The following is a 17,671-nucleotide window of genomic DNA, read 5'->3' on the forward strand; positions in this document are numbered from 1 at the left end:
TAATTTTATGCCAAAGTAAGTGGGAACTCTTTAAGAATTAATGCAATGTGGAATTTGAAACCATATCAATGAACTTTTTGTACTATGATTTATTAATGTATATTGTTTTCTCTTGAACCTTGAATGGAATGTGTTATTTTGTAAGATCTTGCATTGTTCATTTGGAAAATATTCATTTACTGAGTTATATACATTTTTCTTTTTTATATTTAAAAAATTTATTGAATTTATTGGGGTGACATTGGTTAATAAAAATATATAGGTTTCAGGCCCTAGCTGGTTAGCTCAGTGGTAGAGCACTGGCCTGGCATGTGGATGTCCCTGGTTCAATTCCCCATCAGAGCATACAGTAGAAGTACCCATCTGCTTCTCCATCTCTCCCACTTTCTCTCTCTCTCTCTCTCTCTCTCTCTCTCTCTCTCTCTCCCCCCCCCATCCTGCAGGCATGGTTTGATTGGAGCAAGTTGGCCCTGGGCGCTGAGGATGGCTTTGTGGCCTCCTCCTCAGGCACTAAGAAGAGCTCAGTTGCTGAGCAACAGAGAAACAAAGTAATGCCCTAGAATGTCAGAGCATTGCCCTGTAGGGGCTTGCCAGTGGATCAGGTCTGGGCGCATGTGGGAATCTGTCTCTGCCTCCCCTCCCCTCACTTAATGGCTCAGTCACACCTGACTGGTGGTGGTGCAGTAGATAGAGCATCGACTTAGGATGCTGAGGTCCCAGGTTCGAAACCCTGAGATTGAGGTTGCAGCTTGAGCTTGGGGTTGCCAGCTTAAGTGTGGGATCATCAGCATGATCCCAAGGTCCCTGGCTTGATCCCAGAGGTCACTGGCTGGAAGCCCAAGGTCCCTGGCTTGATCCCAGAGGTCACTGGCTGGAAGCCCAAGGTTGCTGGCTTGAGCAAGGGGTCACTGGCTGGAAGCCCAAGGTTGCTGGCTTGAGCAAGGGGTCACTGGCTGGAAGCCCAAGGTCCCTGGCTTGATCCCAGAGGTCACTGGCTGGAAGCCCAAGGTCCCTGGCTTGATCCCAGAGGTCACTGGCTGGAAGCCCAAGGTTGCTGGCTTGAGCAAGGGGTCACTGGCTAGAAGCCCAAGGTTGCTGGCTTGAGCAAGGGGTCACTGGCTGGAAGCCCAAGGTTGCTGGCTTGAGCAAGGGGTCACTGGCTGGAAGCCCAAGGTTGCTGGCTTGAGCAAGGGGTCACTGGCTGGAAGCCCAAGGTTGCTGGCTTGAGTAAGGGGTCACTGGCTTGGCTGGAGCCTCCTGGTCAAGGCATGATGAGAAACAATCAATGAATAACTAAAATGCTGCAACTATGCGTTGATCTCATCTCTCTTCCTTCCTGTGTCTCTCTCAAAATAATAAAATATGGCTCAATCACATGGTTGGACAGTTGGTGCTGGCTGTTAGTCTCAGTAGATTCTCCCAGTGTCCTCTTAACATGGTGGCTGCCTTCCACTGAGTGAATGTTCCATCATATTTGATTAAATCAATGGTAGTGTCATATCATTCAACCAAATAGACCAAATTGAATGTATATTTCCACATTTAAATGAAGCAGAGTATTTTAAAATTTTTGTTTTGAAATGGTGCTAACAATCATATTGACCATGGGCTTCTGGGCATTGGGGGTGGTGGTCTTCTCAAATAGTATGATAGCTTTAGTATTTCACAGAAACCTTTAAATGTTTGCGACATCAGTCTTTCACTGATCATATTTATCTATACAAAGTTCTCCAGAGGCCTCTGATTTTGAGGTTTGAATTTTTATATACCAAGTGAAACAGAAAGCAATTTAAGGGGGAGAATTTATTTTGTAAAAACAATTTTTTCTATCGATTATGTCTGTAAATTTACTTGAATGGCCATTTATGGCTTTTATAATATTATATATAAAACACACTAGTGGGGATGGTGTGAGCAAGGGAGAATCCCTGAAAGGAGTCACTCACACATAGTGTGTGTTCCCACAATGCCAGGTGGAATAGCGGAGACCTGCCCAATAAACCGGCAGAGTCACAGAGAGGTTGCCCACAGAGGGGGGGAGCTTACGTGACAGAAGAGAGCAAACTGAGGGTCAGGCACGAAGTCCTGGTCACTGGTGGCAACTGCAGGTGGAGAGGTGGGCATTGTCTTGAGCCAGGCTGCTGCAGTAGCAGCACAGTTCGGTGGAGTGGAAGTCTCTGTGACTGTGGACAGGGCTCTGAGCATGACCCTGCAACAGCCAAGCTCCAGTGTTGGAGAGTAAAAGCTCTGAGTTCTTATAGCCCACAAGGGGTGGAGATCCCACTCATCTCTGTGTCCAGATGGGAGTCCTTACCCAACTGTCCAGACTGACAGTGACCCCCTATTGGATTGTCAAAGGTGTCCAAAAAGCCTGCTCTGCTTATGCTGTGAGCAGGGAAGGAAATAAAATTCAAATAGATTGTACTGAAGAAGCCCAGCATCTTCTTTGGAGCATCTTTTTAGATGATGTTAGTTAGCTTTTCAGGAATTGCAATTACTGGAGCTTTTTATTTTTTGTAGCTACATCAAGTGAGTTGTTTCTGTTTTATTTATTTTATTATTATTATTATTTTTTTACAGAGACAGAGAGAAAGTCAGAGAGAGGGATAGATAGGGACAGACAGGAACGGAGAGATGAGGAGCATCAATCATTAGTTTTTTGTTGCATGTTGCGACACCTTAGTTCATTGACTGCCTTCTCATAAGTGCCTTGACCACGGGCCTTCAGCAGACCGAGTAACCCCTTGCTCGAGCCAGCGACCTTGGGTCCAAGCTGGTGAGCTTTGCTCAAACCAGATGAGCCCGCACTCAAGCTGGCGACCTCGGGGTCTCAAACCTGGGTCCTCAGCATCCCAGTGCAACGATCTATCCACTGCGCCTCCGCCTGGTCAGGCCTGTTTTATTTTTTTTTATAAAAGTTACCAAAATCCAAAAATTGGGAAAGACAGCAAGAAGTTTTGGGAGCAATACAACATTTGTGAGAAAGAAAGGAAATATTTATGTTGGAACCCCCAACAGGGTCTTACCACACTGTTAATAATTAATTGAGTACCAACTCAAGTTCACTGTCTCCCTCCCTCCATCCCTTCTTCCCACCTGGAAGCCTAACATTCTGCTTTTCCTATTTCCCTGTGACCTGAAGCTAGCTCCTTGTTCCTCAGTCATCCTGCCCCTAACCACAGCCTCACTGGGGACCCCTTCAGGGCTCCCCACCTCCACTGAACCAGAGCTCTCAGACCTCCGGATTTGCCCTAGCAATGCTGCCCAACCCTGGGTTCTGTCCATTTTCCTTTCCCACTGTCTCTGCCCCAGGATCAGGGTCAGTTCCCTCCTGGGCTACTGCAATGGCTTCTGATGGTCTTTGGACTCCTTCATGTCACACCCTCTAAACTGCTTCCAGATTGTGTCCACCTCAAAGTCTTTTATTTTCATTTGGTGTTGATTAAATAAAGACCCACTGTCTCAGTTGGCCCCTGGAGATGCTCTACCTAAAGGCACCAAGTTCCCTTTTACATTTAACGTTATCTTCCCTTTGATTATCCTACAAGGGACTGTTTTCTTTCACCTGACTCCTCTTAGTTCTTTGCTCATGCTGTAAATTAGTGTTTTTCAACCACTAGTATGTACACAGACCAGTCTGCCAGAAATTTCATGCTGGTCTGTGAAAGGGTTAACCATCCTGATGAGTGAAGATTATAGACCCAATGATCTTAGTAGAATTTGTTTATACTCAGGGTGATTTCTGCCTTAGAGGTAAGCCAAATAATTCCATTTCATCAGTCCCTAAGTGTAAAAACGTTGAAAATCATTGCTGTAAATGCTGTGGGCTGAAATCCCACCCATCTTTAGTGTGGATCTCAACTACCAGCAAGATTGTACTCATGACCTCTTTTCCTCCACCAGACTTCTTATATCCCTCATATTTAATCATAATTGGTTTCTTTTAATATATGTAGCATGAGCATACTTATTCTTACAAGGTATCAATATACTCGAAAGGACAAACATAATAATTCATCTTTTTCTCTTGCCAACGCCTAGCCATGGTTTAAATAAAAAATTGTGTAAATCCATTTAAAAAAGTATTTAAGACAGGAAAGAGCAAATTCCTGTGTTTATCAGACACAATGTAAAGTTATGCAGAATAAAGAAATGATATATATAAATATAGACACATAATACATTTAGGTGTATTTATAATTTTGCTAAGATGGCTTTGTTCCACTATTGAAGGATACAAGGACGTAGGGCACTTTTTGTTTCTGGACCGCACCCCCCAACCCCCACCACTAAAAAAAAAAAAAAAAAAAAAATAGCTGTTGCCCAGATTATAATTTTTACACAGAAAACTGGCTTCAAATTATATTTAGTCTGGGACCCTTTGAAAAGGAACGTCATCAAAAGTTTACTAAATTAAGAGAGAAGTTGCTTTGAGGCGCTGGAGGCGATGGGCCTTTAAGAACCCTTCTAGAGACGTCCTAAATCCGAAGGCGAGAAGCTGGGGCAGAAGGGTGCGGGGCGCGCACCATCCCCGATTTCCTACTCGGCGGGAACCTGGCCGACGTGTTCCCGGCTGCCTTCCCGCCTCCCTCTGCAGCCTAGGAGCGCCAGCCGCACGCCCTCCCCCAGGGCGCCCGGGCCGCCGACGGCGGCGCCGGCCCGGCTTCTCTCCGCGAACGGGCGGGGTGTCAGGGTCCCGGAGGCGGGAGGCCACTCTCGGTCGGGGTTTCCAGGTGAAGGGCGAGAAAACAACCGGTCGGTTGAGGCGGAGCCGGACGGGCGGGGCGAGGGCGGAGGGCACATTGCCTCATCCTGTACATTTTACTGGAAACTGAGCGCATCCGGAGGAGGGGCCGGGGGAGGCGCCGACGCCGCCAATGGCCCCGCCAGGCGCGGGGGGCCGGCGCCGCGGCGGTCCTTTCTCCCCGCCCCTGGCCCCGAAGGCCGGTTATATATGCCAGCCGCCTCGGGCCGCGCCCGTGCCCGTGCCGTCCTCCCTCCGGTAGTCCCGGGCTCGTCCCAGCCGCAGCCACAGCCGCAGCCACAGCCACAGCCACAGCCAAGAGGCAGCCGCGCGCAGCGACCCGGTGGCCCAGGTTTCAGGGGGTCCCCGAGCGCCAAGCCCGGGAGCATGATCGTGGACAGGCTGCTGGACGACAGCCGCGGCGGAGAGGGGCTGCTGGACGCGGACAGTGACTGCGGTCTCATGACCAGCCCGCTCAACATGGCCTATTTCTACGGCGCGTCGCCGCCCGCCGCTGCCCCGGGCGCCTGCGACGCCAGCTGCGCGGCGTCGGGGCCGTCGGCGCCGGGCTCGCCGGGCTCCGACTCCTCCGACTTTTCCTCCGCTTCGTCCGTGTCCTCCTGCGGGGCGGTCGAGTCCCGGCCGAGAGGCGGCGCCCGCGCGGAGCGGATGCAAGGTACCCGCCGGCCCGAACGGGGGGCGGGCGCGGCACAAAGTCCATCGTCCCCCACCGGGGCTGGGAAGGGAGAGTCCGGCCGCCCAGATGCGAATACCTCCACCAGGTGCTAGGTGGCCCCTGCGCCTCCCTGGTGGCAGCACATAGTCATACTAGTTCTTGTTTATTAGGCGAGCACTGGATGTCTTACCCTGTGCCGGGCGTTTGATATTAACTCCATGCCCTTTGACCGTCTGTACAGTCCGGGAGTGGTCCAGCAGCTTGAAACGCCTGTGGGACAGAGAACTCCGATTTTGGGGGGGGGGGCGGGAAGAACCACATTAGAATCTCATTCTCTCTTCTTCTCTCCTTCTCTAAAGCAGCTTTATTAAGCTATAATTCACATACTGTGGCGAGGTTTTGGATCTGATATAGGTGGTTTTTTTTTTTCTTGAAACGTGTGTGTGTGTGTGTGTGTGTGTGCGTGCGCGCGCGCGCGCGTAATAGTGTGAGGACTTGTGTTGAAAGTTATGGCTTATTTCTTCCTAAGTATTTGTGGAAATTTTAAGTAAAAGGACGTTATGTTAAAGAAAAGAAAACCGATATTATCAAGATGTAAGGCAAAAGCTGGACTGAAAACCAACTCGATGCATTCCTTTAGTTTGTGGTATTGGGGGGTTTCGGGTCTGCCCAGAACTTCTGCGGTCAGGATTTTGTTCTGTGAACTTTAGAGTGGTTAAGCCATACCTAGCAAAGAGAGACAATGTTTCGTTTTTTCGGTTGTGAATTGGTTTCTATTTTTAATGAACCGACTAACACAGTTCGGGGCAAAACAGGATGCCACTGTGGGTAGACTAACGTAACTCTAGATAATCTCAAATGGTTGGAAAATCTAATCACGATTTAAAGAACCTTCTCTTTTAGGTGATCCCCACTGCTAGCCACAGCTGTTTTGGTTGCCTTTTACTTTAAAAAGTGGTTTTCCATTTTCATTTAAAGAAGTGATTTAAGCCACTAAGGTTGTATAAGGTGCACCCTGTACGTTCAATGTACAACAAAGGCAAAAATTGTGTGTGTGTATGTGTGTGGGTATTTAGAACCTTTTCTTGCGTATTTGGCTTTCATCTGCTTGAAACTGTTTTGCTAGTTCCCTGGTGTACAGCGGCATAACCAGGTGGCATAACCATAGGGGATTTCTGAAAATGAATTTTTCTCCTTGTGATGTTGAATTATTAACTACTGCCATTCCAGAGAAATGTTGTTAGAGTCTGACAAGATATTTCTAAATTTAAACATGAAACCAACTCGACATTTAATATGCCCCATCATTAAGTTGTTTCTTTCCTATATTTATGTTATATGTGTTCAAATTATGCATTGTTTCTTGTCCCATTGTCATACTTTTTTCCACTCTCTAAGAAGTCGCTGAGTTAGTCATTTCATGACGTTCTGCTTATTTACTTTGTGTTCAATTCATCCCAAGAGGCGTGACACAGTAGTGGTCAGAAGTAGAACGTTGTACTCACAAACTACATTTTAAAGTGCATTTTAAAGTTTAACTGTGAAATGAGATTACAGATTTCCTTTTTACTTAGAAGGCCTCTGAGCAATTCCACAAACTGTCCCTGAGGGGAAGTCCTGCCTGTGGGTGTGTGGAACTATGTTTGCACTCAGTGGATGTAAGCGGATTTCTTGGTATAGCTGACTGAGTGAGTGAAATAATAAGAAACACACCAAAGACACTGTTAGGCTTTGGTACATTGAGATCTTTGGAGAAAGTTTGTTTTGTGCTTTCTTAGGTGAGTGGAGTAATAGACTTAAATTTTTATGTGGACACAAAGCTTTTGGTTTGAAAAACTACAAATTTCATCATTTATCCCTTGCTCCTCCAAACTTTATCAGAAGTCAAGAATAATTATAGGTCTATGAGGGTTAGAGTGGCAAATCTGTGATACTGTCTCATGGGTTAATAGGCCAAAGAGACAGAGGGGCTTAATTTGGATTTACCTGTTGGTTCTGAAGATCTCCAGAACCACATCTGATTCTTTATATTGCCTGATCGGGAAAGGTATCACATTGTGTCAACCCTTAGGTAGGACTGGGGACTAACATGTAGGCTATGGACCAGAGTGAAATTGGAAAGGCTTTGCGTTCTGGTGATTGGGGACTCTATACATTAGACAGCTATGTTTTTTGAGGTTACTAAGATTTGTATCTGTGAAGAGATTTAAATGGGATTTGTTTTATTTTCTTTGAACAGTTGAGCCCCATATGGGGGTTGGAAGGCAGCACAGAGGACCCTTTCAAGGTGTTCGTGTGAAGAACTCGGTGAAGGAACTTCTCCTGCACATCCGAAGTCATAAACAGAAGGCTTTTGGCCAAGCCACGGATGATTTTAAGGTGGCACCTATTTTTTTGTTTTGGGTCGGGGATCAGGAAAGCTAGTCTGCTGGATTATTATTTGCTGACTAGCTTTATTATTCAGGAAGCCTTTTGTAGACCACAGAGTCCATGGCACAGAGAGCACATGTGTCCTGTGGTCTACCGTACTCCTATCAGTTAGCCCAGTGCTAGGCACTTGGTAGGCACACAAGAGAAATTTAATGAATGAATAGATGAAGGCAAACTGGGGGCGAGGAAATAAATGGAGTTCAAGTGAAACGGAACATTTTGACTAGAAGGGGAACACTGAAACGACCTTATTTGATCTTGACGTAGTTGAACTAAGGTGAAAGAGAAAATGGGGGAAGTTACAAGATAGAGTGAAAATTAAGATAGGAAATAAATATTGATAGAATAGCTATATCAAAGGTTTATGGTGAGCTGGAAAGAGTGGGAGAGATAAGAATGTTTATTGATGTGTATGAAGCAGGAAGCCATTAGATGTTCTACTAAATTGGACCACTTTCTTCCTTATAGACACAAGGTGTAAACAGAGAGCAGTTCACAGGTAAGAGTGACTTCTATTCATGATACTGTGGGGCTTTAGACTAAAATAATTTAGCTTGACTATGGATACAGTTTACAAACTAAAATGATCACGGATTCCGTATTCTTTTTGGGTGCAGAATTGACAGGCACAGTGTCATACAGTGGGAAGAGGAAAGGACCCGACTCTGCGTCTGATGGAACAGCTTGCAAAAGGCCAGCTCCACTGCTTACCCAGTTTTTGGCAAGTATCTCACTATTTTCCTCTGAATAGTCCTGGAAGAGTTTTGGAAGGGAGAGTGCAATTTCCTTTTTCTGTCTTTCCAGACACCACCTCAAACGCCCACACCCGTGGAGAGCATGGAAGATGCTCGTTATAATGAACCCAAACAGGATAGCGGCGCCGATCTGCTGCAGAACATTATCAACATCAAGAATGAGTGCAGCCCGGTTTCCCTGAATACTGTCCAGGTTAGCTGGGTGAGCCCCGTGCCCCCTCAGAGATCTCCCCAGGAGCAGCGTCAGGACTTGCACGGAGGGCCGCTCTTCAGCCCGCCTCACAAGTTCCAGCCGTTCCAAGCCAGCGGCTCCCCGCACATGATGGACCAGGCTCCCGTGTACCAGTATTCTCCACAGAACCAGCACATGCAGCAGCAGCAGCCCTACCACTATACCCACAACCCAAGTCTGGAATATAGTCATTATTCCAGAACTTCCCAGTCCCCCAACTATGAACCAAACATCTTTGATAACGAAGAAGTCCAGTTCTGCCCAAACCAAAGTTTTGCATCCTTTCTAAATAGTCACGGGGAGTGTGACGATGTTGCTGTACCCGTTCAGACTTCCCCCGCTGTTCGGCAACAGAACGATGGCCACCTGCAGAACTTCAGCATGATGCCTCACAGTGCCTGTGAGACTGTGGCAGGGAGGGAGGCAGGCTCCGGGCCTGTAAGCACTTCACTGCCGCTCCAGAGCCTCCTCGGAAATTCAATGAATACCATGCAGTTAGGGAAGTCCTTTTTTCAGTGGCAAGTGGAGCAGGAAGAAGGCAAATTGGCAAATATTTCCCAAGACCAGTTTCTTTCCAAGGATGCAGATGGTGACACGTGAGTATCCCTTTTATCTCATGTTCCTAATTTGGTAAACCGTATTTGTTGCATGTAGTGGCAGAGAATTTCTCTGGGATATACCAAGTTTGTAAACGGTTGGCTAATCAAGATGGACCAGTGTAGGTAGAAACTGCTGTTCAATGATAGGTAATATACTGCTCACAAAAATTAGGGGAGATTGCAAAATGAATATGAAGCTATAAAATATCCCCTAATTTTTGTGAGCAGAATATTTCAAGAAAGAGCTTTCCTTTCCTTTTTTTTTTCCTGGTTGAACAAAGGACCTCTTCTGAGTTAATAAAAAATATATATGAGTCTTTAAATAACTGGCTTCAAAAGACCAGCATAGATTGCATCTCTAGACAAAAAAAACCCCAACACAACAGATCATGATTAGTTGGTCATGGTCAACTGCAAGTTGATTTGTAGATTGAATACTTATTGTCCTGACATCTTCGTGGCCTTGGGCCAGTTATTTAAGTTCTCTGTGCTTTAGTCTCTTGACATTTAAATTAATGCCTTCCTCATAGGATTTTCAGTGAATCGTAGAAATAACAGGTTTAAAGTGATCAGTATGTTGCCTGGCATTCCTTCCCTTATCTCTCATAGCCTAACTCATGCTGTTGCAACTCAGATGTAGTATCAACTTAGCAGGAAAGCCAATTTCTGCTCTGCAATGTGTTACTCGAGTGTCCCAACATCTCAAGATCCAGAGGCTGAATGAATATATTTTTATAGGTGAACTTAGTGGAAGCAGAAGTAATTCACCTCTTTTTCTTTTCCTGTCTCTTAGGTTCCTCCATATTGCTGTTGCTCAAGGCAGAAGGGCGCTCGCCTATGTGCTCGCGAGAAAGATGAACGCCCTTCACATGCTGGATATTAAAGAGCACAATGGACAGGTGAGGACCTTGACAGTGAAGTGGCGGAGATGTGGTCACTGCGGAGAGAATCCCAGCCAGTCTCGTGTTTCCCTACAGAGAGTTTCAGAGCTCAAGACCGAGAGAGTTGAGCAAATATTAACTCTGAGATGTTGACTCTTTGCCACCATCACCCTTGAAGTTGTTAACATGAACTTTGTAGTTATTTGACCAAAGACTAAGTGGGTATAATAAATCCATACCCTAAGTTTATTTTCGTTTTCTTGTGTTTCAGTGTCTTCGTGCTTATTAACAGGATTTCTTTTTTCTATGTGGGTTTTCCCTTTAGTCTTAGTTTAGGCTCATATTCCCGGTTATGGTAGTGTTATATGGTCTAAGAACAATTTTTTCTTCTTCTGAATGTCCACAGAGTGCCTTTCAGGTGGCAGTGGCGGCCAATCAGCATCTCATTGTGCAGGATCTGGTGAACCTTGGGGCGCAGGTGAACACCACCGACTGCTGGGGAAGAACCCCCCTGCACGTCTGTGCTGAGAAGGGCCACTCCCAGGTGCTTCAGGTGAGAGGCAGCGCGCCAGGCTTCCATCACCACAGGGCCAAAGAGATAGGACTTGGATATCAGGAGTGAGATGGGGATTGTGTTGTAATAATCTATATGGAGTTGACTTACTCATTGTTTAGAATACTTGTGTGGCTTGTCTTTTCTAACAGATACCTGTTTTTAAATTTTCAGGCAATTCAGAAGGGCGCAGTGATGAGCAATCAGTTTGTGGATCTTGAGGCAACTAACTACGATGGTAAGCAAGTGAAACTATTGTGTGAAAAGCCATCGTTAGAGAAGGGCCCCTTAGTTCTAAAGGTATATTAAGTTTCATATCAAGAATGGAACCAGTGGAGGGATTATTCAGATTGCCTCACTAGTTCTTGAGGAGCCCATGTGTGGGGCAAGTCAGGCCATCCTCAGGGTTTGTAATGATAGAACACTCCAAAGACTTGATGGCATGCTTTATTCTATTATTTTTTTTCTAGGCCTGACTCCTCTGCACTGCGCTGTTGTGGCCCATAATGCTGTGGTGCATGAACTCCAGAGAAATCAACAGCCCCATTCACCTGAAGTTCAGGAGCTTCTACTGAAGAATAAGAGTCTGGTTGACACCATTAAGTGTCTGATTCAAATGGGGGCATCAGTGGAAGCTAAGGTATATTCACAGAGTAGTTTGGAAATGACAGAGGGGAGAAAACTAGTTATAGAAGAAGACCTGTCCCCAAGTAGAGGTTAAAACTCCCCCTGCCCCTTTTAAAGTAGTGGAGCTGAGTAGCAAAGTATGGATAGTTAAGAAGCTTAGATTTGAAAAGATCATCTTATCTGCTGTCTTGATTTGCTTTTAGTCTTTGGGTTATTATGCAAAAGATCATTTAGCTATGAAATAAATTAGTCTTTGTTTGAAAGGAAAAAAATGCTTGAAGTGGATATTGTCATTTTGGCTGCCGTATACGCAGATAATCAGGGTAGTGCTTTTTGTAAGGGTTGCTTCCTCATTGTGGGATGTAGTCTTAATCTTCTGTTTTTTAAACTAGAAAGTATATTTTTCTCTTCAAATTTGAAGTTTATTTACCTGAGTACTTCCTATGTACAGTGCACTGAGTTAGGAAACTGGGAGGGATGTCTAAATCATAACCTACATTGGGCCCTTGGGGACCTTACGTATAGTAGAAGAGGCGAGAAATATAACTAATTATAAGTTCACAGGGTGGTTACCAAGTCTAGAAACACAGGAGAGTATGTACTAAATGTTTTATTGTGTTATATTATAGTGCCGTCCATGTTTCTACATTTTATGGCCACCCTGTATGCCAGGGTAGATTGTAATAAGAGGCATGTAGGCAAATTAATAGTGAATGGAGTAGGAATGAGAGATTCCGTCTGTGTGGGGTTAGGGAAGGCTTTGTGGAGGAGTGTGCAAAGGAAATCTGCGGGGGTGAGTCAGACATGGAAGAGATTGACTGGAAAGCATGTCTGGATGTTTATTTTTTTTCCCCCCTTGCCTTCAACAAGGATCGTAAAAGTGGCCGCACAGCCCTGCATCTGGCAGCCGAAGAAGCAAATCTGGAACTCATTCGCCACTTTTTGGAGCTTCCCAGCTGCCTGTCCTTCGTGAATGCAAAGGTACTTTTAGAAAGCATCAACTGCGCACGAGTTAGATCGACATTTTTTTATTACCTTTTCAAGCTTTTGAGCTGTTTTCAAAAAAAGCCTCACTTCCTGCCGGGTGTCATCCTGTCTCTCTGTCTCCAGGCTTACAATGGCAACACTGCCCTCCACGTTGCCGCCAGCCTGCAGTGTCGGCTGACACAGCTGGATGCCGTCCGCTTGTTGATGAGGAAGGGGGCAGACCCGAGCACGCGGAACTTGGAGAATGAACAGCCAGTGCATTTGGTTCCTGATGGCCCTGTGGGAGAACAGGTGAGGGTTGCAGGAAGGACAGGCAGTGCTTTCAGGCACTTGGTCTGAAACATAAAGGGAGATCGGGTCTTTCGGGGTGGAGGCCAGCTGCTGCTATTTAGGCAGGTTCTGTCAGTATCGGTGTGCCTGAGTTAAATGAGTCAGTATCTGTAGGGTGTTCAGGAGAGTCCCAGGTGCATAGTAACTGCTCATTAAACATCAGCTTTTACAATTGTTTCTATCTACTGACTGACGTTAAATAAGAAATAGGAAGGTTATTTATGCAGTTTAGAATCTAGAACTGTTTTGTACTTTAAACAAAATTATACTTTACTTATCATATGGTTATATATTATCTTTGGGAATTGGACAGTTTTATATGACTGAACTTTTCTTAATAATAAGAACTGAATCTTTTAAAAATGTTTCCCTGAGGGAAATGAGGGTGATTGTGGCCATAGATAGATCACCACATATTTTGATAATCACAAAATATATGAAATGCAGTTGAACTGTTTCTTTGATTGACATCCCTCTTATGACCATAATTTATAGGAACCCGTATTTGTGGAGCTCTTTATAACTTAAAATGAAATTCTTGATAATTTGTAACATTTTTATGTGTATTATGCTACTTTGTAATTATGGAAACTGCAGTGGCTCAGTGGATAGAGCATCAGCCTGGTGTATTGGCATTCCAGGTTCGATTCCTGGTCAGTGCACACAGAAGCAGCAACCATCTGCTTCTCTTTTCTTTTCTTTCCCCCTTTTCTCCCTTTTCCCACAGCCAGCGTTTGATTTGTTTGAGCATGGCCTTTGGTGCTGAGGATAGCTTGGTTGGTCCCAGCATTTCAGCCTCAGGCACTAAAAATAGTTTGGTACTCCGAGCATCAGCCCAAGATGGGGTTGCTAGGTGGTTCCCAGCTGGGGTGCTTGCAGGATGCTGCCTCACTTTCTCCCTTCCTCTCACTTAAAAAAAAAGAAAGAAAGAAAGAAAGGGAAGGAAGGAAAGAAAAGAAAAAAGAAAAGAAAAGAAAAACATGGCAGTAAAAGTGCTTAGCTAAGAAAATGGAGACTCACAGAGGTTCCAGAGATAGGAAGCATCAGGAAATAGTAAAGGGCAGAGTCCTAAACCCAGTGTTTGCTTTTACTTCAGGTTTGTGGTATGCAGTCATACAGTGATGTTCAGGGTTTATTGAGCATGGACAGCTATTTGATTTTTTTATTATTTAAGATTTTTTTTTATTGATTTTAGCGAAGAGAGAAGAAGGGGGAAAGGGAGAGAATGAGGGAGAGAGAGAGAGGAACATGGATCTGCTCCTGCATGTACCCTGACTGTGCAATTGAACCGGCAACCTCTGTGCTTTGGGACGATGCTCCAGCCAGTCCATCTATAAGGCCAGGCAGCAGGGCTGTTTGAGTCTTAATGCTCTCAGAATACTTTCCGTTCTGCTTTGTATTTTTGTGTTTGTGTGTATGGGGGGCGGGTCTTTTCCTTTGTTTCTGTTGTCAGACTGTGGTCATTGTGTCTTCTAGCAGCTATCAGTTGCATCTTCTACCCCAATCTTCTTTCTTCTAATTTCTTTTAATCTGCTGTGGTCTCAAAGACAGATAAGAAAATTTGTCAGACTGGGATATAAAATCAATCATTAGGCTCTAAATGAGCTTATGGGCTTTCCTGTGATCCATAAAATTATGTGCAGATATTTTTGTTCTTAGATATTAGGACAGCTATTTTGACTCGAAAGGTATTAAGGATTTGTGTGTTTATAAAGTAGGTTCTGGGTTCTTGTTAGCTGAAGCTGCTCTTTAAGATAGGCAAGATATTATTAAATGCCCTAAATGCTGCCTTATGTTAAATGTTCTCACAAATAGCATGAGTAAAAATTAAGACAGGAATATAGGTTTTATTTAAGCTGTTGGAGATTTTCAACTTCAGATAATCTAGTGGAGATGTTCTTGCACTCAAAATTCATTATAGGAGATCGGTAATACGCTTTGAAAAAGTTTTAGTATTTTTTTTTAAGTCACGTTAAATCTTGAGATGTTGCTATTTCTTAATATACTTACAACTTTGCAGTAGTGGTGTAGCGTGTCTAAGAAAGGAATGAAACTGTGAAGTAACCATGGGACTTTGACCGAATAAAAGGAAACCTTACAAATCCTATTCATTTCCATTCCAGATCCGACGGATCCTGAAGGGCAAGTCCATTCAGCAGAGAGCTCCACCCTATTAGCTCCATTGACTGGGAGCCCGTCGGCAACACTCACTGTCAGTTAGGCAGTCCTCATGTATCTGTATATAGACCATTTGCCCTGTATTGGCAAATGTAAGTTGTTTCTATGAAACAAATATATTTAGTTCACTATTATATAGTGGGTTATATTGAAAGAAAAGAAGAAAAATATTCCTCTTGGCAGATTTTAATATTTCATACCCAGGTATCTGGGATCTAGACATTTGAATTGAATATGAATGGTAAAATTGATTTTAATTAATAGTAGCTTTTGTTTAGAAAAAAGGCTTTGATATGTGGCATAAGGCATTGCTCACGTAGCTATTGCCAGTTTAAAAGCAGGTCAATTGTCAACATTCTTTAAAGAAAAATGAAAGCCTTTGGAAGAACAAAACGAATCTGGGTGTACCACTGAGGCCTCGTTTGGCCCAATGCAAAACCAGATAGTTATTTTTGATGTTGGAAAGTGTCTAGACATTGGGCTAGATGAAAGGTACCATGGTTAAAATTTGATTTTTCAAATTGTATATAATTGTTATTTTTGTCTTTTAAAATATTTGTACATATTTGGTCATTAACGTGGCCATGTTTGAAAACTAAATCAATAAAGTAGAAAAGAACAAGTAATTATCACTATTTTTTTAGAATTCTACACATTTAAAGGAGCTGTGCCATCACCCAGCATCCCTCTCTGTAGAGGAAGCGGAGGGAAAGTTGTTTCTCTAGTGGCTGACAGGGCTCTGTTTGAATTTTAAATATGCTTTTTCTTATGCATTGAGATGAGATACATTATTGATAGGGAATTGCATGTTCTTAAAGAGAACACCTCTTTATGGCTCCCTTTCTAGAATTTATTATAGGTTACTTGCTCTGCTGAGAATTTTGTATTACCTTTATAGGAACAGCAAAAAGTCACTATTGAAACGTGTTACTGGGTTTTCATGTCAAATAATGATATTGCGTCATGATGTTTTGTACTACCATTCGGAAAAAAAGATCCTTTATTTTTTAGAGCTCTTATTTCTATTAATATCATTTTGCTTACCTCGAGCATATCACCAAGCATGTATGTGGGTGTGATTGCACACGAACTCATTGTATAAATTTGATTTAGTAAAAACCGTGTTCTTTAAATGAGAAGTTTCACAAGCAACCGACTAATCATCTTTGTAACTTAAACTGTTCAGAAAAAAAAAGTCTTTGAATTGATCACATTGTTTGATCTAGTATGTCTTATGGACAAAAGTTAGTTATAGTATCTGTAAATATGGCTATTATATGAACCATTCTGTCCACACTCATGGAAAAACTCACGCATAGTTTTAAATAAACATTAATTCAATAATACTGTTTGTCTTAAGGATGTGCATTTTCTTCTCTTGGTCCCTTGTTTATATTTATCTAGGTTGAAAAAGTGCTATTAGTTATTAATCTAAATATCTTTAACTTAGCTAATACATTTTAATTGGGATATTTTTGGAGAATACATTCCCTAAAGGTACATAACGTCAGAAAAACTGCTAAGTTCAGAGAGCTTTACTAGGTTCTGAAAATATAGAAATTTAATAGACATTTTTGATCATTTAAAAGTTTATGTGAAAATTGAATTTAAAAAAATAAAAGTTTATGTGTTAAAAAAGCTGAAGTCTTTATGATTTTATTCTTTCATATTTTATTTTGTGGGTACAGTGGACATAGGAAAAACTATTTGGAGATTACCAGGATCAACCTAAGAGATGTAAATCTGGAAAAAGCAGTAAATGGGGTTCTTCCCTTTTCCAACATGCCATTTTCGCGTGTGAGAACAAACACCAAAATCTCTGTCAGCCTCAGTCATTAACTGCATAGTTTAGTTCTTATAACCTCATTTGAGAAACTGGTGAATTCTATCCCTGGGGAAAGATATGTATCGATATATACACAAGTGCCCTATACAATGTCCAAGACATCACAGCCATCAGGAGTCCACAACTCACAGGTTAACAATCTGTCATTTCTTTATATATAAATACAGTCTTATTTTATTTGTACAGTATAAATATAATCTGTAATTATACAGTATAAATACAATTATTTTCTTTTATATAAATACAGTCTTAAGAGTAATTTGGGTTGTAAATGCAACATGATAATCAGGACAGTAAAAATGATATACCCATTGAACATAGATATACAATAAGCTTTTTCCCAAGTTAGCTTATATGCTTTCTCTTTAAGTTCTCATAATAATTGAACCAGTGCTTAGCAAACGTGATTTTGTGTGTATGTGTGTGTGTGTGTGTGTGTGTGCAAAGCCATATGATGTATAGTATTAGGCTTTCAAAGATATAATAGGCATATTATTTTTTATCCTAGCTACATATGTGGAGCTTATGTGACATGCATTTTGTTAGATACCATAAAAAAGGGAAGAAACAGGCCAGAGAGGAAGAATTTATATCTGAATAGGAAGAACTGGGGAACTCCAAGGCAGAGCAGTTGAGCTGTATGTTTGGAAGAGTTGAGTTGGGTGTTCACAGTGGTGGAGGAGAGGGAGGTGAAGACAAAATGACAAACTAAGGTGGCAGAATTTGGGGAAGAGTCTGGTGATTCCCTGTAGTTCGGTTAGCATCTGGATGGCTAAGAAGTTTCATCTTGTGGTAGAGCTTTGACTAGGGATATTCTCATGAGGAGCATGTTG

General features: G+C 43.1%; 1 protein-coding gene across 1 annotated transcript; it reads left to right on the forward strand.

Moving 5' to 3' along the window:
- The first annotated feature begins 4,991 nt into the window (after positions 1-4,991).
- NFKBIZ (NFKB inhibitor zeta) lies at positions 4,992-16,630 on the forward strand. Its single transcript, XM_066241257.1, has 12 exons — positions 4,992-5,420; positions 7,660-7,799; positions 8,319-8,349; positions 8,468-8,571; positions 8,655-9,433; positions 10,230-10,335; positions 10,724-10,870; positions 11,045-11,108; positions 11,341-11,510; positions 12,368-12,478; positions 12,608-12,775; positions 14,938-16,630. The coding sequence occupies exons 1-12, from the start codon at positions 5,132-5,134 to the stop codon at positions 14,989-14,991; spliced, it is 2,163 nt and encodes a 720-aa protein (XP_066097354.1). The 5' UTR covers positions 4,992-5,131; the 3' UTR covers positions 14,992-16,630.
- Positions 16,631-17,671: the final 1,041 nt, after the last annotated feature.

The sequence above is a fragment of the Saccopteryx bilineata genome, chromosome 8 (genome assembly GCF_036850765.1).
Source record: "Saccopteryx bilineata isolate mSacBil1 chromosome 8, mSacBil1_pri_phased_curated, whole genome shotgun sequence".
In the NCBI taxonomy this organism is placed as follows: Eukaryota; Metazoa; Chordata; class Mammalia; order Chiroptera; family Emballonuridae; genus Saccopteryx; species Saccopteryx bilineata.